Source organism: Rhinolophus sinicus, chromosome 16 (assembly GCF_057876585.1).
Source record: "Rhinolophus sinicus isolate RSI-liver-muscle chromosome 16, RSI-T2T, whole genome shotgun sequence".
Taxonomy (NCBI): domain Eukaryota; kingdom Metazoa; phylum Chordata; class Mammalia; order Chiroptera; family Rhinolophidae; genus Rhinolophus; species Rhinolophus sinicus.
In genome coordinates, this window is record NC_142516.1 from 192209907 (window position 1) to 192233352 (window position 23446).

At 52.3% G+C, this 23446-nt stretch overlaps 1 protein-coding gene across 12 annotated transcripts in view; it reads right to left on the reverse strand.

Annotated features, from left to right (window-relative positions):
- The window catches only part of ARHGEF10 (Rho guanine nucleotide exchange factor 10), a 114871-nt gene that overhangs the window by 6026 nt on the left and 85399 nt on the right, over positions 1 to 23446 (reverse strand). For 9 of the 12 annotated variants that reach the window (XM_019737575.3, XM_019737577.3, XM_019737572.3 and 6 more), the window contains 9 exons: positions 19908 to 20023; positions 19402 to 19529; positions 19151 to 19251; positions 17704 to 17825; positions 16924 to 17010; positions 15158 to 15366; positions 14485 to 14642; positions 11388 to 11530; positions 4197 to 4371 (listed from right to left, as the gene is read on the reverse strand). In XM_019737575.3, coding sequence (XP_019593134.3) covers positions 4197 to 4371; positions 11388 to 11530; positions 14485 to 14642; positions 15158 to 15366; positions 16924 to 17010; positions 17704 to 17825; positions 19151 to 19251; positions 19402 to 19529; positions 19908 to 20023 — 1239 coding nt within the window. Of the gene's footprint in view, positions 1 to 1066; positions 1192 to 1216; positions 3029 to 4196; positions 4372 to 11387; positions 11531 to 14484; positions 14643 to 15157; positions 15367 to 16923; positions 17011 to 17703; positions 17826 to 19150; positions 19252 to 19401; positions 19530 to 19907; positions 20024 to 23446 lie in introns of those variants that run through there. The other 3 variants (XR_016019279.1, XR_012495418.2, XM_074329275.2) reach the window with 3 other exon arrangements.

Consider the following 23446-nt stretch of genomic DNA (forward strand, 5'->3'; position numbering starts at 1 on the left):
GGACAGCTCACCTTCCCTAAGGTGAGGGAAGCGTTTTCCTAAGCCACTAGTGTGGAAGGGAAATGAAAATCAAGCGACGCTGTGTCCCCTTGTCCTAAATTTTAAAAACTTCCTTTCTTAAAATACAAGTGTTGGAAACAGCAAAAGTGAGTGGACTGGTGACCTCTCACCAATGACACTGACCCTGGCGTCGGGGGCTGTGGGCCTGTCACATGGCGTCATCCCACACACACCCCCACTCAGGTAGGCAAGGCCTGTACACAAATGAAAATGATTCGCAAAAATAAGTGTTTTTACGATTTGAACATCCTGAAGCATCGTGGTTTGGGCAATGGAGTTCCATTTTTCTCCAAAACATGAATCTCTGAGTTACATTTTCTTTTCACAAAGAATTTGTAATTCTTAAAATATTGTGCTGACATTAGAACGTCCAAACCTGTAGAGGCTTTTTATGAGTTTACTTGAGCCTAACTGACTACATGTGCCGGGAACAGGATCTCAGAATCTGCGGAGTGTGACACCCTTGCAGCTTCTGTAGCATCTGAGGTTGAGGGACGTGAGCAAGATGAAGGGGGGGAGCCCGGTGGGTGGGTCACAGGGCTGTCAAGGACACTGCTGCTCTCGGGGAGGTCACGCTTACTTCCAGGTGTACTAACAACAGGCACAGGCATGAGGATAGAAGCTAAAGGTGACGACAAGGCTGTCACTAAGACGTCACAGGCCTGGGGCGGGGCTGCCCACCCACCTGCCCAGGTAGGTTTTGCGGTCAGATCGCCCTGTGAGGTGACTTTCCCTAGAACCCCCTTTTTTGGTTCACAATAGGCTTGGGGCCATTAAAGAAACATTTGAAATACTTTTATTCTACAAAGCACGTGGCTTCAAAGACAACTAAGGAAAGTGGAAATTTCATAAAAAGCCCATGTACCTCCTAAAATATGAGGTATAAACATTCGCAACTGCTAGTGAAACAAAATGAGGAATTCACCTTCAAGTTACAAAGGATAAAACTACTTTTTCGTTAAGAAATACAATTTGCAAGTGATCTCTTACTCATGAATTTCCTCACCTCTCTATGTGTAAACAGGATTTGAAGGTTCATCGTCCCCAGCTTTTACATGTATTATGTCGTAAAAACCTGGAAGACTTTCTATGTCTTTGTAAAGTAACTTCTTCCTTCAGGAGTGGGTCTTTCTAAAGAGAAAGCACAAAACAAACCATTCAAAGGCCCAGAAGGAGCTGGGGGCCAGGATGGAGAGAGCCATGGGGTAGGGGAGGGAAAACCCCCCTGGTCACTGGTAAGACAAACTGAAACCACCATGGGGCTTCTTCCCCTAAGTACCAGCCACAGCTTTTACTTAATCATTAAAGAAGGTGGAAGCAGGGAAAACCCAGAAATTCCTTGATTTTAATTACTGGTCTGAAAGTAAGTTAAGACTGATGGTAAGTTTCAGTGAGTGATGGCGTGTTCTGTTTTCTAAGCAGTCTACATGTGATTCGTCAGCTTTTGTTTTACATGTGAGAACCTCCCTAAAATAATAATTAGGGAAGCTGGTAGTTTTCCAGCTCAGGAGGTCCAGCTGGAGTGCGGCTGTCAGGTGTCCAGGGACGGCCCATCAGAAGCCCGCCTGCTCTCCCAGGCAGGACGCGGGGTCCCCAGGACCGGCTCTGAGTTGGCCGGGCTGCGGCTGGGAGGCCACCTATTCAAGCCCAGGGGAGTGGGGTGGACGTAGAGATGCTGACACTACGACAGGCGACCAGGATGCGCAGAGCGCTTAAAATGAGTTTTAAACGTGACGAAGGGACTGACCACATACTCTTCTGGGAACCTAGCAGCCCTCTCCCCTGGGCCGGCTCCGGTCCAGGAGCGCGGCCGGCCCCGAGGGCGCATAAACAATGGCACCCAGGCTTATTCACACGCCTGCAACACACAGAGGGGGTGACTGGGAGAAGCCACAGGCCACACACACACACCGTGACTGGGAGAAGCCACAGGCCTGCCCAGTGCAGCGCAAGCGCTGGCCGGCAACTCACTCCCTGCTCTGCTCTCCCCCGCACACACAGCGCAGGCAGCGGCTGGGCCAGGCTGCTGGTTAGTGTGGGATTAACCACCGGTTAACTAGCTGCTGGTTAAGCCAGGCTGGCACCGGGAGCCCAGGGGACACGAGCCCATCGCTGGGTTTTGTTCCCTGAGTCATAACAATCTTGAGTCTGGTTTAATTTGCTGAATTCCCCTATGATGTCATCGGTGGTGTTTAGAAAGGTTACAGGTTTTTTAACAACAAATTTTGGCCGTTTTGTTTGTTCACATCCCCCTGGAGAACGATGCATTCGCTCGGCGGGACGCTTGAAGGGCGAGCGAGCCACGCGCGCGGCCTCGGGCCGGTTCACAGCGCTCGGTGTGAACGCCCTGACGTCACTTCCGGGGCTGCTCGCGACCTACGCTACGTAAAGCTCCGCAACTGCTCTGCTGTCAGCTCCGCCCTGAGAACTGTGTGCTGCTGGCAGAGGAGTCCTTGGCAGCCGTGACACCATGTGGTTTGATGGGCGTTAAGGCAGAGAGCTCGCGCGTGATTGTGGGAGAACTGAGTCCCGCACACTCTGCAGCTGGGAGCCCACTGAGCCCGCTCAGGAAGCACACGGGTGTCATTGAGTTTTAATTCGCCAAAAAGACAGCGAGTCACAGCAGAATACTTTGTAGTTTCAAATTCTGTTTTCTGGCCTGGGAAGGCTTCATCTCTAGAACCTCCTGGAATTGTACGTTCCAGCGCTACTGCAGGAGGAAAGCGTGGTGTGCTGTTGCCACACGTGTAACAAAATCCCTCTAGGTGACCTCATGAGCACAATTCCAGGACGGAGGATCCGTAGGCGTGTAACACAGGACACACGCAGGTCGGGACCACAAGCATCCAGACAATGACCAGACAGAGCCCAACGCCCTCGGGCAGTGTACTCACACAGTGAAAACGCACATGAAACACTGACCTGCCAAACAGTAAAATACTGGTGGCGATCACCATGAGATGCTGGCCTACAAGGAAGATGGTTGGAAAAAGACAGGGGAAGAAGTGACTCTGGCCGCTTGTTCCCTAAGTCACACTGCGATGAGAGCCGATTTCGGGTGACAACCTCCTGGGGAACCTACTCCTGAGCCACTGTCGGTGGTGTGGCAAACGGAATCCCATTAGAGGCCCCTGAAGTCCTGGGTCACCCACCTTCCTCCTGGGCCACGAGGCCACAAGCGCTGGGAGGAGGACGTGAGATGCAGATGGAGTGCAACGTGGCCCCAGGGGTCTGAGCTTAGAGGCACTTCATCTATGGGGTGCCAGCCAGGGGTTTTTGCTCTGCGCTGGACGGCCGGGCACGGATCGGTGCCTCCACGGGCCTCCCAAGAGGAGCCTGGAATTTTATCTGCACAGGAGTAGAGACCCAGGACAGAGGGGACCCAGAAGGAGGCAGAGGGATCCCAGATGACGCTGACGTCAGGCCCAAGGGGGGGCGCACCAGGGAAATGGGTGCCAGGTGCTCGCACACCTGACTGCACCGTGCCCGGGCTGCAGGAGAGCCACACAGATGGAGAACAGCAGGGGGCACCACCTGGGGATGAAAACATGGTCAACGAGAGAGACGTGTGACCATGTTATACTCTGTGGCTTGGTCGGCAGTGGGAACGATGTATCAAAGACACATGAACGCTGAGTTCCGCTGTAACCAGAACTGGGGACCAGCATCTGGGAGGGAGGTTCCCATGTGTTGTTCACGCGCCCGCCGTGTGGAGCCCCTGGGCACCCACGTGTGTCCGCGAGCTCTACATTCAGGGACATTCCGACAATCTGCTCGTCTGTCCTCGGGAAATGTGCAAGTGAAAGAGCTGCCACCCAAGCCTGGCTTTTAAAAGTAGTGTGGAGGTGAAGGCCAGCAGCGCTGACCGGAGCAAACCCAAGACAGGTCCCCCGAGACGCCGCCTCTGTGGCTCCCTCAATGCCCCTGCCTCCCCAGCCCAGCGAGTCTCCTTTGCTGGGGCGCCTGTAGGGCCCCACCCCAGCACCGAGCCCCACTAGCGTTAAGGCTGGGAAAGTGTCTGTGAGGTGCAGCTTTAATTCGGTCCCCTGACCAAACTGTGTCCTTGCCCTGAGGTCACCCAGCAATGCCCCACCCCCACCCCCTATCACCCTCGGGCCCTCCCCGCCAGACCCTACCTGGTAGCAGGTGGTGCACAGGGGTGGCTATGTTGATGTCCTGCAGGTGCTGGAGAGTTTCGGTGTGAAAGAGGCGAAGCGTGGACCCGGATGTGAAGGCGACCCAAATCCCCACGCCGGCCACGGCCATGTGTGACACCACCATGCCCTCGTCCTGGTGGGCCTCCAGCTGGTTCTGGGGGTCAAGGAGAAGGTGAGGGGTGGGCATCGCTTGGCACGGGGAGCCCCTGCAGCCCCCACCACGCTTGGGGTTGTGCCACCGTCCTGCCAGGACCTGTCTGGCTGGACCCAGAGTCACTCCGCACGCACTCAGGGATGCAGAGCAAGGGACCATCACTCCCAAACCACCAGCAATCAAGCAGCGTGCCTTAGTTTCATTCCCCCGCCACAGCAGGTCAAAGAGCTTTCTAGAACCTCACGTTGTCTCCCAGTTACCACAGGGGAGAACGGCAGACAGGTGGTGGCCCAGCGCAGGCAGGGCCCCTAGCAGATGGGCAGGACAGGAAATGGGAGCGAGCGGAGGGAGCGCCTGGGAGTGTAAAACCTGACTGCTGACGGAGGCCAGCCAATGTCCCCTGGACTCCAGGGCAGACCCAGTCCCCTCCCCAAGTGCCTGAGCACACTGATGGCCCACACTGCCTGTAGGCGACACTGTGAGGGGACCAGGCTCTCCCACCCTCCCTGCTTCCCGGTCGCCCCCACTCTCCCTCCTCATGTCCCTGCTCTGCTAAAGCCCCCACTGTAGTGTCAAGCTTGAAAACTTGTGAATTAGCGATGCCAGGTATGAGCCCTGAGGCACCGCTTTCTGCTTCCTGAATGACACAAGGGCAGTGGGTTTTAAGAGGAAAATTAAAATGGAACAGCATCGCTACGAGAATCACTTCAGAGTCGGCGGCTATTAGGGAGGTGGGACCCTGCCCGTTCTGTGCCGGGTCCCTAGGGCTGCCCTTAACTTGCTAACTCGGCTCCAGGCCCAACTGAGCCATCACGGCCTGGAGCAGCCACGCTAGGCAGCCAGACACACACAGACACATGTCAGGACTTGGCCACCTCCTCCTAGGTCCTGCCCCTCGTTTGCATATTCAAACGCAGCATCCTCACCCGCATGAGGGTTAATTACTCTTAGGGCTGTTCCTGGGGACACCTGCCTTTCCTTGTTCTCCTGAGCAGTTTTTACCTGACTGTGTCCCGGCTTTCATTCTTCATTGCAGCCTAAACCTGTATTTGGTTGAGTCTCAACCTTCAGGGGGCTCATCAAAACAGTCTGCCCCAGAACAAATGCATGTCACTGACTTTTCCTACATCGTCAAAGAGCGGTAGATTTCCCTGGGGGATCTGAGACTCAGAATCCAAGAAGTGCCACAGGCCCAGGGCAGGGGCCGTGCTGTCACCAGCCCTGCCTGCCAGGGCATGGGGCCTGTGGGACGGGCAGACCCTGGGCCTTTAGGGTGGCTTCCACGGCCCCACACCACTGTCTTAAGGGGACAGCTACGGCTTAACCCTTCTGCCGGGCTTCCTGGGGGAAAGAGGCTTCCATTTGGATCTGGAAACCAGAAGAGCTCCCCTCAGAGGAACCCCGCTGCCAGAGGGGCTGCAGGCAGGTGCAGGGGCTTCCACAGAATGTGCCTCGCCACTGCCAGATCCTAGGGACCCACAGCAGAACAGTGCCCACCACTCAGTCTGCATGGCAATCCCTGGAAACCCACACATCTCTGAGGAGGAAAAAGCTGTCTGCTGCTCAGTGTAGGTGCCAGACTTCAGCACAGCTGGCTCTTCCACCAGTGCAGAATACAGAGGTCACTACCCCATGGAAAAGTGCCTTGGGCATAGGAAGGTGACAGAGGTTAAAAAGTGCCACTGCATGACGTGGAGTCGTTACTGCAAAGTAAAGGAGCGAAGCTGCGTCCTCTCCCCTGACTATTTCACAATCACTACTAGAACGGCCCCCGAAGGACGCTGGATAAATAGCTGATGGTCCTCAGCCTGGCTCCCAACTCTGCGAGTCTGGGGTCAGCGCAGAGTTGGCACCTCTAGAATGTTCCCAGGAGATGCTTCTGCAGGGCCACCCTTTCTCTGCTGTGAGGCGAGTTCATTTATCTATTTGTTCCTGCTAATTCCCCTACCACATACCTCCTCTGTGGTGCTGCCAAATCATGACAACACCTATCCATCTGCTCACCTGTCTGCTGCATTCCACAGCTGCTCATTTTCATTCCAGAATTGCCTTATTCTGCAAGTCTTCAAGTTCTGCAAAGTCTGCCTCTTAAGTTCTCCCACTCCTCTGTTTTCCACTTGGGGAGGCTTCCTTTTCCCAGAGTTCTGGAATGCCCTTCTCGGTTCATCCTCCGGTCTCAAACCTCACCCCCCTTACACTGCTGGCCAAATAACCTCCTGAGAATAAAGATTTCAAAATATCTGGTCCATACTTGAAATCCCTCCATGGCTCACATCACACACAAATCTGCTCTAAGAAGGAGGGCCAAAGGCACAGCGTCCCGTGGTCATAGGACGTCTCCACCACTGCCCACGGGCCCCCTGAGGGGTGGTGACCCTGAGGGACCCGCTCTGACATCTCAACAGGACAGAGTCTGAAGCTGAGTGAGCTGAGATGAACCCCAAGCTCCCTGACACCTGCCCCACCTCACTTCCTACCTTGGTCGCAGATTCGCCCTGTTTCCAGCCAGGAGACCCCTTTGCAGTTCCTCCGGAGCCTGCTCTCTGAGGTGTCCTCTGCCTTTCCCTCTTGGGAGAGCCTACTCACCCTGCCAGGGCGGCCTCACAGGCGTGCCACACGTGTGGGTGCCCAGGGCGCACACTCGGTTTGCAGCTCTGGGCTGCCGTCTCGATGCAGTAACTGTGGAACATGGGGCTTGCAGGTGACCCAGATGCACCCCTGACAGGCTGGTGCTGCCCTCAAGTTTCCACGGCACCCTCACCTATGCTGGCACCCCAACCAGTCTGTGAGTTTTTTCTAGTTTGGTTTTTCCAGTGCCTCGTACTTAGAAGACACCCGATACCTTTCTGCTGGATGACGGATGACACAAATAGTAATTTAACTCTGAGATGCTGGGTGTGTCTCCTAATTTCTCAGAGCCGTGGTTTTCTGTTTGAAAACGAAGTTTGGGCAGCAGGGTGTGACCTGCAGTCTCTGGGAGAAAGCAGGGCTTGGGCAGGTGTGTGAGCGGGAAGAACCCGGTCGGGTGTGGGCTCGCTCCCGGCCTTCCTGGCTGCACAGAGAGAAGTTTACTCTCATGAGCAGAGAGCAGCGGCCCTGCTGTTCCATCAGCTCCGACATTATCTACTCCATCCTTTCTTTCTAGCTTCCCTCCGTTGCCAGGGGTTGGAAAGAAGTCTTTTTCTTCTTTCTTTCCCTGTCTGTCCTCAGTCAGGGGTACTGCGTATGCAGAAAACCCAGAGTGAGGAACGACAGGTTTTAGTTTCAAGTGTTCTAGTAATGAAACAAACTACCATGAAGCCCACTGACGTCAAGACTGGCCAGAAAGCCAAAAAAATCAGCCTGTTCCTAAATGTCCGCTGACTTTTAGAACTGCATCAATGTTTCAACACTCGTTTTTTTTTTGTTTTTTCAAAGAAAGGCATTAGATAAGCCCAGGGTAGAAAGCCATAAATAGTCGAGAGAGAAGAAAGAAGACTCCTCCCCATCCCCAAATCTGGGCGAGTGTAACTTTCATTACTATGTGGCAGTTTAGCATTTCATGTTTTCTGTCCGGCTCGTGAGGACCTCACGGGGAGGCAGAGAGTTTCATTCCTGCCTGTTGGGCTCGAATAACCCGCCTGGCTAGGGGATGTGCCCAGCGCTGCCTGATGACGAGACAGCTGGGGCCGCACCCTGGGGTCCCCACCTGACATACCACTTAACTGCTGACGGGGTGAAGTCACCGTAAGACGTTCACTCCTCTGGGCTGCTTCTTCCGAAAGAACCTGACACCTTGCGTCCGGCTCACCCCAAGACACACCATTCCTATGACACAGGGCACATTCTGGAACTTCCCTGCCAGCAGCCCTCCCGCCCCCACGCACCAGGTGGAGACCCCTCGGGATTTCCGGTCTTAAAAGCTGTGCCAACCCCTCAGCCGTGGATTTCATACACAACAGGAACTACACAATGAATTTCATTTTCTTCAGAAGAGAGCAGGGTTTTGCTTGACTCCATATAAAAGCATTTACTCATTTTTGTACAAAAAAGCACAGAAAGGGGACTTTTATTCAGATCCAAATACGTTACTTCTCTCTGAGTGTTCAAGATTTACAGCATGTAAATTTTTTGGAACATGTGGAAATAATATTTGGATTATAGTAAGGTCATAATTTAACGTTACGTTAGCCTGGCAGCTACAGAAACTATCATTCCAGCTGTTTGGTATAAATTTATGGCAGAATTAATGCATTATTTCTGGAGAAATGTTTTAAAGAAAGGTTGTGATTACTGCTTCTCTGTGAATAGAAACCCAAATATAGAATAACAAAATGTTATTTCTGGCTTATATTATGTTTATTTAAATAATATTTTTTCTAACAATAAATAACAACCACTCATGGGGTGCTCTCCTCTAGACACTTTTTATGTCCTTTTACCCATAAACAGCCAAAGAAAGAAGGCTTATTCACCAGCTGATAGATCTGGTAACTCAGGCCGCGCTCAGCCGTTCCGCGCTCAGCCAAGGTCAGCCGGCTGCCCTGGGGTTGAACTCTGTGTCTCACACTGTAACTAACGTGACACGGGGGTGTGAACCATGCAGGCACCTTTTACAGCCTCTATGAAAGTGGCCTTGGTTGATTATTGCCCCATACTTGACTGAAGGTCTCTTTCTCTAAGGACACATGACATAAAAAGTATCAGATGGACAGAAGGAGAAACAAAAAGTTACTGTAACATAATTTTAAATGTTTCTGTCCTGCCCTCTTCTTCTTGCCATCAGCTGCATTCCTCCTGCCAAGTGTCCCACTGACGGACGGTGTGTGGCTTTAGGAGGCAGAGCTTCCAGGATAGTGGGGAGGTTACAATAAAAACAAAATGCAGACGAAAAAGCTACTTTTGGTCCACCAGAAACAGCATCAGCCTGGCATCCCTCCGGGACCAGTTTCTGGTTGCACCTGTGCCCGGTGTGTACAACGACCTGCTGTCCCGAGCCACCCTCGGGGGTCTTCCCTGGGTTGGGACTGCACCCACCCACGTCCAGTAACCGTCACGGGATGGTTACTCTGACGCATGGACGGTTACTCTGACCATGGTCACCCACGCTCGCTCTACACTGTAAAGGAGCTCTCGGCGTTGAAGCCGTACGTTCCACTTTGAGATAACAGCACAGCCACCAAACTATGTCCTAACATGGATTTCATGAATGTCTTAAAATGCGTCTGGCAAGACATTAGCAAAGTGGTTGCAAGTCCCGCCCTGGTGACCTGATGCCCCGAGGAGAGTTGGACTCGTATGTTCAGGCGTCCATGGGGCATCAGTGCCTGAGTGTGCAGACTCAGAGCCTCGGAGGTGACGCAGACCCCCTCTGCATCAGCCCGTCCTCCGGCCCTTCATAGGAGGGCAAAGGCCTATTTATTCATGAGGCGGAAAACCCTGTGCTATTGGAATTTACTCAGTGCAGAGACGGTCGGAAACGGTGATGGACAGACAGCAAATAATGAAGTATGTGTGACCTTTTCATAAGAAACGTAATACGTGACATGGCTAAAAAGTTCAAAAGGACAAAGAAATCTAAACTTCCTTCTCTCCCACCCCTGCTCCCTGCATGGAAGTGACAGCTTCTGTGCATCTTCCCAGGAATTTCTGCACCTTTCCAGGTGCACGTGCACTCACACACACGTCGCACAACCACTAACGGCTGAAACGCATGGTGCTGAGGGCCAGCTGGCACGGGCGTCCCTCGCGTGTGTACGCTCACCCCTTGCTACACCTGCCGGCCTGCACTTGGGGGCACGCCTCCCCTCGCTGCACACACACCTTCTGGGTTGTCACAGAGCACGCGCAGTTCGACCAGTCCCCCCACCGATGCTCATCTGGACATTTCCAATGACCTGTGAGACCAGACAACACTGTAGCCGACACCGTTGCGGCCGGTTGGCAGCAGCTTCCCAGAAAGCTGGAGGCTGCGAATGCCAACGGGAGAGGCAGGGCTGCCCGTCAGGCACTGCCAGGCATCCCACCCCAGCTGAGTCCTCAGCCCTGGGCACCACATGCCAGCGCTGGCAGCCCGAACACTGTCCCTTGTTTTAACGAGCAACTTTTTGTTCATAATGAGAGTAAGGTGTGTGTGTGTCCATGTACACATAGGCACACATGCAGCTGTTTCTGAGCATATCATGGGTGTGTATAAATAGACACCTATCTGTGTGTGCACATTGGTGAGTAGACTGCCTATTTGTATTTCTTTTTCTGTGAGCTGCCTTTTCATGTCCTCTGAACATTTTCTACGAGCTGGCATCCTTTTTTTAAAGTTTAGGAAGAAATCTCTTTGACTAAGAACATTCACTCTTAGTCACAGATGTACCATATATTTTCCCTATTTTTAATTTACAAAATCTTTGATACTAACACACACACATATTAGTTGTGAAAAAGGTTCTAAAATTTACCAGATGTATCGCTTTCTTTACTATGGCCACTTCCCTGGTACGTGCATCCCCCACGGCAAGGTAACAAGACCGGCCTATCACCTGGGCAAGTTCCCAGTCCTGTGTATATCCTAATGTTACATTCAATCTGGAATGTTTACAAAGGTACAGAGCTGGGACCTGACATACATTTTTTTCCAAATGGTGACTTGTCTCATCATCCTTTATCGAATAATCCATTTATCCCACTGATCTGAAATGCCACTTCCATCGAATGCTCATTTTCCATATGTCCTCGAAGAATCTCTTTTATGTTCACACTGGATAGCTCTTTTAAAGTTCTGTGCTTATATGAATTTCCAGGTAAACAATGAACAATTTTTCCCACGAGTGAGTGGTAGACAACGGTTACTGGAAGTTCCTAGTTAGTTCTGTCTTTCTAGCCAAATCTAGAAGGTTTTCTTTCAGCCACAGGCAGGGGTTGCTATTTGCTGATTGCTGGAGGCCCTCTGACCTCCAGCCCCAGGGGGCCCAATGGGGGGGGGGCGGAACTGGTCCTGGAATGCACCTGCCGGCACCAGGCAGCCCCTTACAGCCACCTACCTCCACAGCATGCGTCTCCACACAGATGATGAAAACCTGGCCCCCGGACGCCGCCCACAGCATGTCTTCCGTCATCACGAGGCTCCTCACTGGCAACACTCCCAACTTGATAACCTTCTGAGGCTCAGAGTCCCAGGATCCGTCTGAAAGGAAACATTCCTTTTAATTTCATTCAAACTCAGTTATCTGTGCACAAGACCTGGGAAAAAGATCGATTCTAAATGACAGACAACCAAACATTCGAGTTACAAGCACTCACGCCATTTCCACAGGTGCCTAACGATGGAGTTCGGAGCGGCTGAGGCAGCCGGCGTCCGTTCTCCCCGGGCTGCCACTTGGCGCCTGTCCTGGACAGCGTAGCCACCCTACGTCTCATCTGCCTTCTCTGCAAAATGCAGACAATACTGCCATGTGCTTCACAGGTTGTTATGAGAATTCAAAATGTGATAATGCAATGAAAAGGCTCAGCATAGCACTTGGCAGACAGGCGTCTGATAAATTCTATTATTTACAATAATAATAAAAAAATTGGCTCAGATATCATTAAAAGGAATTTCACCCAAAATAACTGGATGTGTATAAATGCCCCCATCCCTGCATTTTTAAAAATATCCTTTGACATATACTGTATTAGGATGAGAAAACACATCTTCAACGAATATGAAAAAACCAAAATTGAGGTAAAAGGCATCCCTCTCTCTTGATGAACTTGCTGCATTCCTGAAACACAGGAAATGATCAAATATTCTGGTTTGAAAATATTTTCAGAGATCTACTGATGAGGTTTATCACACTCCATACAGTGTAAGCCAATACGCAACTTGCGTAGCAATAAAAGGTGATTTAAAGCAGACTTAACACAGTTTTTACAGTGGCTGATGGAATTACCCTGTGAATAACTAAACGCAATCTTCAGTTTTCAAACTAACCCTTAATTAAGCCATCGTGCCTAAAAACATAACTAAGCTGTTCATCCATCAGCCCCTCATCAAATAAAAATGCTTTGCTCTGGGAGGACAAGGCCCTGTTTGCAAAGCGAGTTGTTCCTTCTTCGTTCTGCACGTGAAGCCCGGAGCCTCCCGACCCCAAACCTGCTTGTGAGTAACTGTCTTACACGGAGGTGAGCACGGCCGACAACAGGTAAATGGGGACGTTCACGACACGGCTAAGGCCGCCTTCAACTTGAACGGGGTGCCTTCGACTGCGCTGCTCAGTGTGGCGCAGGCACACACTGCAGGCGAGGCTGCCACCGGCACAAACGCTACGGCTCCTTCACTGCAGTGGTGCGGGACCCAGCCCGCAATGCGGCCAAGGCGGGCCTGTGCGGGGCGGCCTCGCGCACGCGCGTGTCAGGGGCGGCCTCACCTGTGCGTGCGTCAGGGGCGGCCTCGCTTGTGCGTGCGTCAGGGGCGGCCTCGCTTGTGCGTGCGTCAGGGGCGGCCTCGCCTGTGCGTGCGTCAGGGGCGGCCTCCCTTGTGCGTGCGTGCGTCAGGGGCGGCCTCGCCTGTGCGTGCGTCAGGGGCGGCCTCGCCTGTGCGTGCGTCAGGGGCGGCCTCGCCTGTGTGCGTCAGGGGCGGCCTCGCCTGTGCGTGCGTCAGGGGCGGCCTCGCCTGTGCGTGCGTCAGGGGCGGCCTCGCCTGTGCGTGCGTCAGGGGCGGCCTCGCCTGTGCGTGCGTCAGGGGCGGCCTCGCCTGTGCGTGCGTCAGGGGCGGCCTCGCCTGTGCGTGCGTCAGGGGCGGCCTCGCCTGTGCGTGCGTCAGGGGCGGCCTCGCCTGTGCGTGCGTCAGGGGCGGCCTCGCCTGTGCGTGCGTCAGGGGCGGCCTCGCTTGTGCGTGCGTCAGGGGCGGCCTCGCTTGTGCGTGCGTCAGGGGCGGCCTCGCCTGTGCGTGCGTCAGGGGCGGCCTCGCTTGTAGTCAGGGGCGGCCTCGCTTGTATGACCTCTGCAAGGAAGCAAGGTGCAGGGCAAGGCCAACGGCACCACGGCCGTCCAGGAAAGGGACCAACTGGCACAAACTTCTCGGCTGGGAAAGGGCTTGTGTTTGAGCAACAGACAGACGCTGCATACGTGCGGCAGCGACCAGGAGGGGCAGGTGAGTTGAGGGTGGGCAGGTGCCACGTGGAAGGTCACGGGGGACAGGAACGGGGTTTCAGTCTGTTCACATGGGAGGGACCAGGGTGGGACGTGACCAGGACTTGTTTTGGAGGAGTGGACACGAATTTGCTGGTGGATGAAGGGTGTGGAGGTAGGAGGGTGTGGGGCAGTAGGAGCGCAGTACAACCAGGAGTCAAGGGTGTCTAGTGGGCACGAAGGGGCCTGGCTGAGATGGAAAGGACAACGAGAGGCCAGTGTCTGTGGCATTGGCTGTGGCAGCCGGGAGCTGGGCATGAACTCGGCACTTCTGGAGGGGGGGGGAGGGAGACACGGAGGGTTGGAGACAGGGAGGGAGACCCGTCTGCCACCAGCGAGGCACAGAGCAAATCCCCCTGAGTGAGTTTCCCTAAGGAGTGGCGGGAAGCTCCTCAAAGCAGCTCGTGGAGGCGGAGCCATCACAGGGAGCACAGCTGCAGGCAGGGGCTGAGGGGCAGGAGGAGCAGCCGGCAGCGCCACCTACACCTGCCAGCACGGGAGGACCAGGTGCACAGCACGGACCACCCTGGGCTGGGTGCCTGCTACAGGGCAGCGAGGCCAGCTGCCATCACTGGAACCCACGAGAACTTGCGGTGGGACTGTGACAAAAGGAACGGAGAGGCTAGAGAAGCCAGGAAAGGATTGGGACAGAGGAGGACAACAGCCAGAGTCCAGGCTCTCTGACCCTTGGGCTGGCACAGAGCGTGACAGCCCCACACGCTGAGGGGCCTGCAATTCTTTCCATCGGAGAGGACAGTGAGGGTAGGTGCAGGGAACAGATTCAGGCTCAATAAGGAAGGTGCACACTGAGCTCGTTCCTTTGTGGGATTCGGAGGGGCTGGCAGGACACTGACTTTCAAAACCCTCTCCTGTGTGTTCATTCTAGTTTCCCATCGTCCTTTTGTGAGTGAGAAAGTTACATGTGCTCTGGGACAAGGATGAGAGCTGCTGGCGCCGGGCGACCCCTACCTTCTGCTTTTGCGTAGACAGCCACAGCCCCATCGACGAGGCCCGCGTACAGGCTCCGCGGCGTGCAGGCCAAGCTCATGACAGTGGACTTCTCGGGGGTGAAGAAGTGCTGCAGACGCACTTTCTTGGAGCCTTGACTGCTTTTATAAATGGAAATGCTTGAAAAGAAAAGCGTGAGCTAATAAACACACGTGCTCACAATGAGCAGACGCGCCTGCCCCCATCGCACTGCACCGCATCCCACCCTCGCCTGCGCCCTCCTGCTCCTCTGCAAACTCATGGCTACATTTAAAGATGCGACTACTTTGATCTCTTTGTTTTGTTTTAAAGGAGGAATTCTGGATTAAAGACAAATTACTCCTTATCTTGGAACTGCCTTCAGGAAAATCATTTTAACTTTCCTTTAACCTGTGTCAGTGTACCGTAGGATTATAACACAGACTGTGGCTGTTTATTCCAAAATAGAGGAAAGAGTGTACTTTTCAAAGCATGAATGAGAATGAACCACGCCCATGGCAGACACATGTAGTACTCAGACGTATTGGGGTTCATCCCCGGATGAACTCCTGTGGGACAATTCCCAGCAGACTGGCCTGACTGCCCACCCCAGCACCTTACTGCTCTGCTGGCCATGGAGCAGCGAGGGTGCCTGTGATACAGTGGGAGCACCCACCTCCCCTCCTCGGTCCCTAAGCAGATGGTGGGGACCAGCGCTTTTCCCACCGGGGTCTCGGGCTCCATGGTGGCGCTAGGCTCGTCCGCAGGGATATGCACCATGCACAGGATGCGAGATTCCACGTTGAAGCACTCGATGACTTTCGGGGTGGAATTTTGAAATGAGACGATGGCAATTTGACCCATTTGGCTGGTACAACTTCCGATCTGAATCAGGGAATTAAGGGGAGAAGCGGGTGTGTGGGTGCAGACGCAGTAGCTGAAACCTGACAAGCAGCAGCAGCGACAAAAGCCAAGTCTCCCGTGAGCCACCACGCTGAGAAGAGTCAGATGGTATGTGAACTATGCTAACAGTTCCGCTTTTCCTTCTCAACATATTTAATTGCCTTATTTTTTTCTTTTAATTTTAATAAGATCGCAGTTTTGATCTTAAAACAAATCACATTTATGTGCTTTAAAAAAAAAATCACAGACCTCACCGTACACAGTGGTATTTGTACACAATTTAAAATCTCATCAAGCAGATTAATATCAGTTTTAAATAATTTCACACTAAAGTTTAGCAGACCTTACCCAAGAAAACAATATTCAAAGGAGAAAAAGCTGCACGACTGGACCCCGCTGGGTCGTTAGCATCTAACCTAGGATGTACTGCTGTCCTTTCCTAACAGCCGTCACTGTATCCAACCCTCCCGCTCTTCGGACCACGTAAGACATTCAGCAAAGTTTCTTTCCGATATAAACTTAAACTTAATTGCCTTTTAAGTGGGAAAGCATCAGATCTTGTGAGCTCCTGGATCTTATGAGACAAAGCCGGCCAATTTAGGGTGGTGTCTATTCTTCACAGATTATTTCTCCTTTCAGCTAGTTTTGGAAATGTGGTGACATCTTTCCTTATTCTTACTGTGTTTTTTCCATGTTACAAATAAGCATCCTGTTTTGACAGCTTTTTAGGGGAAGGAGGCTAGACTGCCACGTCCCACTCTGGGGACAGGAGTGGGGAGTGACCAGCAGAGAAAAGAAGGCACCCGCTACAGGTCCAATTAATGAAAAAAATTTCTCTTAAAATTTCAAAATCCTGAGGGAAAGAAGCCTATCCCTTCGCTGATACATAGAAGCAAAGAATTATCAGGTAATCAAGTTGTCCCTTTTCAACACTCAGCCAGCAGCACTGATGCAGCAGCTCGGGCTGAGGTGGCAGACAAGCTGACCGAGGACAGGACACTGGGGAGGCAAAGCAACTGTGAGCAGGCCCATCGTGCAAAACTCAGGGGGTCCCGGGAAGGGGGACCCCAGAACACCTCAACACACACCGCCTGGGGAATTCCTCTGATTTGCATGAACCAGAAGTATCCACTGCAATTGTAGCATAATTCAAATGCAGTATTTTATTTGGAACAAATTCACTTTAAGTTTCTAGTGTAAACAGCCAGTGATGTCTTGGAGGGGAAAAACCACGCAACTGAACCACCGAAACTGAAGAAACATTTAAGTTCTTCTCATGCTAGTTAAGTGGCTTATCTCTGGACTGAATTTAATCTGGCAAAGTTTTAGATGAAAAAGAAAAGGGAGAAACATTTTAACTCCTAAGAATTGTACTTCTCTTCCAAAGTGATGAGCTCCCTTTCACGGTTCACGACTGTTGTGTTTAGGAAGATAATCCAGGGAACGCTGGCAACTAACAACCCTCCCCTGAAGCCCTCAGCTCTGCGAGTCACGTGGCACTGACCACGCAGCTGGTGAGAGACTCACGAGGCATCTTACCCACAGGAAGCCAGAGGCCGTGGGCCTGGAGTCCGACTGGCCCTCACTGCTGAGGGACAGTTCAGGGTTGTAAGCGGCACACTCGATCTGGGGGGAGAAGAAAATCAAACGCCCACATTTACACTGGTACCAGGAGGCTTTTGGACAAAGTCATATCTTAAATGAAGGACAGAGTCCTGACATTTAACCACAGAAAGTCCAGGTTACAACTTATCAAAGATTGAGAGAGGAAACAATTACAGTATGAGTCTCAGAAATTAGCTTTCGAGGAGCAAACACCTAAGCAAGCTACTTCAGGCTTTAGTATTTCACCTTCAGACCCCAGCACTGGCTGGAGCAGCTGTCATGGAGCACATCACAGGCGGGCCTGCCCCTCCTGCCCCCCGGGCAGTGGCCCCTCAGCTGGGGGAGCCACAGGGAACCCCAGCCTCCCAGTCGGAGTGTCCCGGGGCCGGCAGTGGGAACAGACAGGCTATAGCTGCAGACCCACAGCTCTGGACGAGGAGGGACGTCACAGTGGGCACCGCCCGCCCCACAAGCGCGAGGCCTCTGCGACCTGGTGCAAACAAGAGCAGATGTGACCGCGTGTGCCCCCGCCTCACACACACGCTTGGAATGCATGCTGGGGTCCCAAAACAGCGACCTCGGGTGACTTCTAATGGCTCCAGGGAAGCACTGACTGCGGCTGGGCTGGGAGACACATTGGAACTCCGCCCCTAGCGAGTCACTCCCCAAGAGGGACAAGGAAGGCGTGACCGTGAACGCCCACCCGCCTGTCACCTTGAACTCCTGCTGCTTGGCCACCGTCACCGGCATGTGCCCCACGAGGAGAGGGTGTCTTTCCTTTTTGATCTGATTCCCGTCGTCCTCTACACAGAACCAGCCCATGTGGTTCTCCTCCTCTGGTCACGGTCAGGGAGAAAATGGCAAGGACAGCAGTGAGCTGGCGCGCAGCCGACATCTGCCCCTGCTGTGAGGCGGGGCACTGAGCGCGGTACTCCTGGAACACGGGGCCACCCTTCCTTACGGGAGAGGCTGTACAGCCCCTGCTCTTAGAACTCACGCTGCCACACGTAAGTGACATCCCATGTCCCTGTTTGCTCCTGGACGCGCCAACATGAAGGGCTGTGAACTGTCGCTGTGTAAATACCTAGGCCTATGTTTATCTTTTTTTTTTTCCCCCAAAGCAACTGACATGTTTAGATTCAAATACCAGAGATATAGTGAAAAGTTTTTAACATGATATAAGGCTAGGAATAAAAGAGCACCAAGGAATGAAGAAATATTTTCCTACCAAAGCAACTTGTCAATCTCAGTTGTGAACATGTAATTCATCAAAGATAAAAGGGAGTGTGTTTTCAGGTTCAACATACTCTGAGAGTGGGCCATTTCTGTTTGCTGAGTCACCTGATAAACCACTAAATTATTCAGGGAGAAAGGAGCTAGGGTGCTTGACCCCCAACCCCTGCCTAACACAGGCCCCCCACTGACCACAGCGCCCCCGGCCCACTGCCTGTCTCTATCTTATTATCAGTGGATATAACTGTTTGCATCTGAAAGGGAATTCCACACACACACATGCTCAGTGTTCTGAGCAACAAGTCTGTGTGTATAACCCACATAAACGTACATATCAATACATATCTATCTATCTACCTATGTATCTGTCTATCTATCTATCTATCTATCTATCTATCTATCTATCTATCTATCTCAGTTTGATATATATGAACAAAAGGCAAGCAACAAGGTAATAATCACACAGTCAATCCATGCTGGCAGGACCTGTTTTTCATGCTGGAAGGTTAGCCCCACCTGTAGTTCAGTTCACAGGTGGGGACGAGGACACAGAAGCTAAGAACCTTTCCTGACATGTAGACCCAGACCTGATGGGACCCAGGGCTAGACTCCTGACTCACAGCTTTCCCTTGTGTTGAAGAATCTCAGCTAATATAGAATGTTTTATAATAAAAGTGAGGGCTTTTTGCCGTACACTCCCTAAATTATAATATAAACTTCCAGCCAATGCCTGTACTGGGGTAAGCTTCCCATTTATAAACCCTCGTTCAGGTGAGTGGATGACTCTGCTGTCAAGTTTACTTCCCTACCATGACGGTCCCCTCTTAGCTGTGTGTCTCATCATAACAGAAAACTCCAAGGGACTAGGAAATGTACACTGTCCCCTGATGGAACGCGCCTCATTTTGCGTAGAGCAACCCACTCCTACCGAGGGCAAGCTTGGCCATCTTCAGGCTGCTGATCCAGGACTCCTTGACGGCAGGCGTGAAGGTACTGAACACAGCTGTAAAGAAAGCTGGCCGCCCAGACCTGCCAGAAAGGACAGAGGGCATTCACTGCACAGGATGTAGCCATCGTGGCAAAGTCACATGCGTACCTGCCCCAAGTAGTCACCACCCCGAGACATGCACATTGACAAAGAACCAGCTGAGAAGGTCATGCTCTGCAGGCACCACTGACCTGTCCGGCTTGCCCGGGAGCTGAAGCTGGACCCTGCACCAGCCGGCGGCTCGGATCTCTTCTTCTTTGTTCAGAATAAGCCTCTGCAGACCCGATGTCCAGTCGTGGGCCACTGACTGGCTCAGGTTCTGCGGGGCAAACACACAGGCACATTTGAAAAGTGTTAAGACAGTACCATCCTGAGGGGAAGAGCATGGTTGCAACATGAAAATCCCAGGGACGCCAGCGACACATCTGATTACGAAAAAGAAACCCTTGGGAGTCAGGCCACACGGTGCTTTGCTGAGATATAGCTCCATGAACCGTCACTCGAGTGAAGGGCAGTTACACTGAAGGAGCCCCACCTCCCCTCCCCCACCGTCCAGACTGGGAGGAAACACAACCAGCCCGATTCTTACAGTGAACCTGGGCTCTCGCTCCGGTACAGCCTGGTGGGCAAAACACTCACACGCTGACAGCAACTCAGAAGGAAAAAGGGAATTTGAAACCAAGTGGCTGACAGTCACCTGGTAGTGTCCTTTCAGGTCTCCAATGAGTTGCGTGATCTGACCGACCACATTCAGGTCATGCAGGAGGTTTTGTAAATCTTGGTACAGCTGTCCGGGCCCCATGTAAACTTTGTCTGAAAAAGAAGCAAACAGAAGACAAGCAATCTGAGGCCGGCTTTCGAGGGAAGAAAACACGAAAATAGTTCTAGCTAATTTCCAGCTTTTGAACAGTAGGTGTTTTCAAGCATTTAGACTTTCTCCTCTAACTTTTTATTTTGAAATAATATTAAATTTAGAGAAAAGTTGCAAAAACAGCAGAGCCCCCTCGGGACACCTCTCCCCCAGGTCCCCATGTTCAAATCTTACAGAACCACAGCACCGCAATCAAAGCCAGGACACCACCTCGGGCAACACTGTGGAACCATCTGCAGACCATGTTCAAGTTCCCTGCCTCCCACCAATGTGGTTCTTCTGGTCTTGGATCTGATCCCACAACACATTAGCTGTGGTGTCTCCTCAAGTCTCCCCGCTCTGGGTCAGCTCCTCGGGGGCTTTTTGTCTTTCATGGCCTTGATGTGTTTGAAGGACACTGGTGAGCCATTTTTAAGAATGTCTCACAACTTGTGTTTGACTGATGTGTTTTGACTTCTAGTATTTTTTTAAACATTGTTGATGTCATTACTATTGGTAAGAGGCATCTAGAAATGACTTAATCTGCACCTAATTTCCAAGAACCGGGGCCATCCAACATCAGAATGAGTTTCCCAGTGATCTTTCTCTAGGTGTTCAGGGGTGTGCCGACTCTGGGCGTCTGAGTGGGGACAGCCCAGCACCAGTCATTCCCGAAGGCTTTGTCCTTCATTCTAACAGCAGGGTGCTGGGCACGGGTGCACACCCTGTCTCCTCGTCACTGATGGCACTGCCTGAGGTCACACACGTTCAGATGGGTGGGGTGTAAACTCAGAATGACACTGAAAGCCCACAAAGCAGGGACATGTAGCAGCACGTTGTCTTGTCTACCTTGCATATAAAAGCATCGCCTGAGGTCACCTAGCCAGTAAGGAGGGAGCCGGATTCCCAATCCAGGCGGAAGAGAACACGCGTGGCGCTGATGAGGGAACAGGTTCCTGGCTGCGCCCTGCAGGTCCGGCTACACGGGCGGCGGCCTATGTGTCAACAGTTAGTACAGTGCCCGCAAACCTATCACCAAGCCGTGTTCGCATCAAAAGTTTGTCAGTGAAAGTAAACACGTTACTGGTCAAAATATTTTAAATATAAACATACTGCGAAGGAAAATTCAAAAATGAACTTGCTACACAGAACCCCGGGGACAGCTGGCTGCCCCCAGGGCCAGCTCGGGAGGAACCCAGCCGTGGTCACATGAGGACTTACTCTAGTGGCCCGATTTTTATTGCCAACCTTGATAAGTTCTGTGATGGTTACAGCTCAACTATTTTCATGAAGTTGCACAAAAAAAGGAGAAACACTGTTGCAATGGTTATATTTACATGTTTATTTTTCCTTACCAGTATGTTCATAATTGGAGACCATTTTGGCTAATAACGCACATACCTGCTTTTATTAACTCTTGATGACAAAGTCAATCAGCATGACCTTGGGATAAGTGCGACATTAGCTTACCAATTGGCCTACATCTGTTTTTTATTTTTAACATCACCACACAGCAAAAGTGACTGCTTTCCTTTCGCAGTGCGGCTCTCTGAATTTTAGCGCTTGGGTAGTAGATGTGTGTGACCACCACGTGATGGGACCACAGAACAAGCCCTTTGCCACAAAGACCCCCGTCAGTGTCCCTTTGGAAATGCTGCCTGCCCCCTCACCCCCACCACCACTTGTCTGTTTTCCATCTGTCTATTTTTATAACATAAATAGTCTGTTTATATTTGCCCAGGTGTTTGCTCAATTTGCCGTTTGTTCGAAGGAATCCCTCAGCTTGGAGGACAAACGTCTAACTTGAAACATGACTTCTTCCCTTCAGTCACTGACACTGTAACTGCGCGATTCCACACCCACGTAAGGAAAGGGCTGCACCAGTTGCCTGCAGAAAGACCTGCCCTCCGCTTGGCAATACGATGGGAACAAGTGACCCGAGACGCCTTCTAAGTTGGGTGTTCCAAGAACCTGTGAGTAAGCCACACGTGAAACACAAAATGCTTGAACTCAAGCTGGTGTCTTGGAGGCAGAGAGCGTAGGAAAGCAGTGCTAGAAGCGATGCAATGCCGATGGATTTCCTGGTCACATTTCACCACCCAGGCTCTAAACCTGCCTGCAGGCTACCAGAAAACACTCAAATGGTGTGTGCCCGTGTCCTGAGCACTGGGCAGGGACAACGCATGGAAGAAGTCCCTTCCACGTCACTGCGCGGCGGCAAGGGTCTGAGAACTCTGTGAACCAGCACGCACATCTGTGTGTTACAGAAATCCACGTTTTCATGTAACGCACACGTACGGCACAAATGTAAGGGACTGTGACTTTCATCATTTTTCATGCTTCCAGAGCCCCACATGTCCATCTAGGTTCTTCCTGCATTTGGAGGAAGCATTCCCACCCCTGCAGGGGCCTCCAAATCCACAGGGACACGTGTATGTGCTCTCTCCAGTGACAGGGCTGGTGGAGTGTCACGAGCAGCCAGCCTCTCCCTTTCGGAGTGGAGCCGACCAAGTGTTGCACCCCCCTTGCAGCTGGAAATAAAGTCTGAATTCCTGAAGTCCACAGTCATGAGTGCCCGGTGTCATGGTCACACACATGCTGACCAGCGTCAAGTGCTGAGGGGAAGAAGACACACAGTGACGCGCCAAGGCCTGTCCTTCAGGGACATCACAGCCGATGTCACCGCCGCATACAATGCTTGGGAAGGCAGGTGCAGAGGTCTGCCAGCAGACCCAGTTCTCTCGCTGTCCCTCCCGCAGGCACCTGTCTGGGAGCTGCAGGGGCAGAAGAGACCCCCTCCCTCTGGCTGAGAGCGGACATCAGATCAGCAGATGATTTACGCGCAAGGATGTCCATACATCAGCATTCCCAGTGGCAAGGTCACTGCAGCAGCTTAAAATACACAAGTAAAAGGAGCAGCCAAGGGAGAGCGCCATGTGGTCACTTGAAATCCCCTGCGCTCAGCATTGACACGTGAAGACGGCTATTACCCCATGCCCTGGGAACACCCCACACGGGCGCACGCTGGATGCACGTGCACACAAGGGCACCGAGAAGGACCGGCCATCCCCACGTTCTTAAACTGTTTTAGTCTGGTCAACGGGCAGCAAGAGTTCACTCCCAACACTATTTGTAAATACTGTCATTCGTGCAGTGCAGACCCAAAGTCTGCTGACAACTGTCCCAATGGCAAACAGGGTGGTTTTGCTCCCTGGAGCTGCTGTCCCTTTACCTGCAAGTGCCCGGGCCAAGGGCGGCGTGTCCTTGAGACACACCCCATGCGTTCCTACAGCACTTTTCACTGCTGGAGTCTTCAGTATGGAATACCTCACAGTACAAAGGCCAGAAACACTGACCCGGATGCTGGTCCAATCACAGCCGCACAG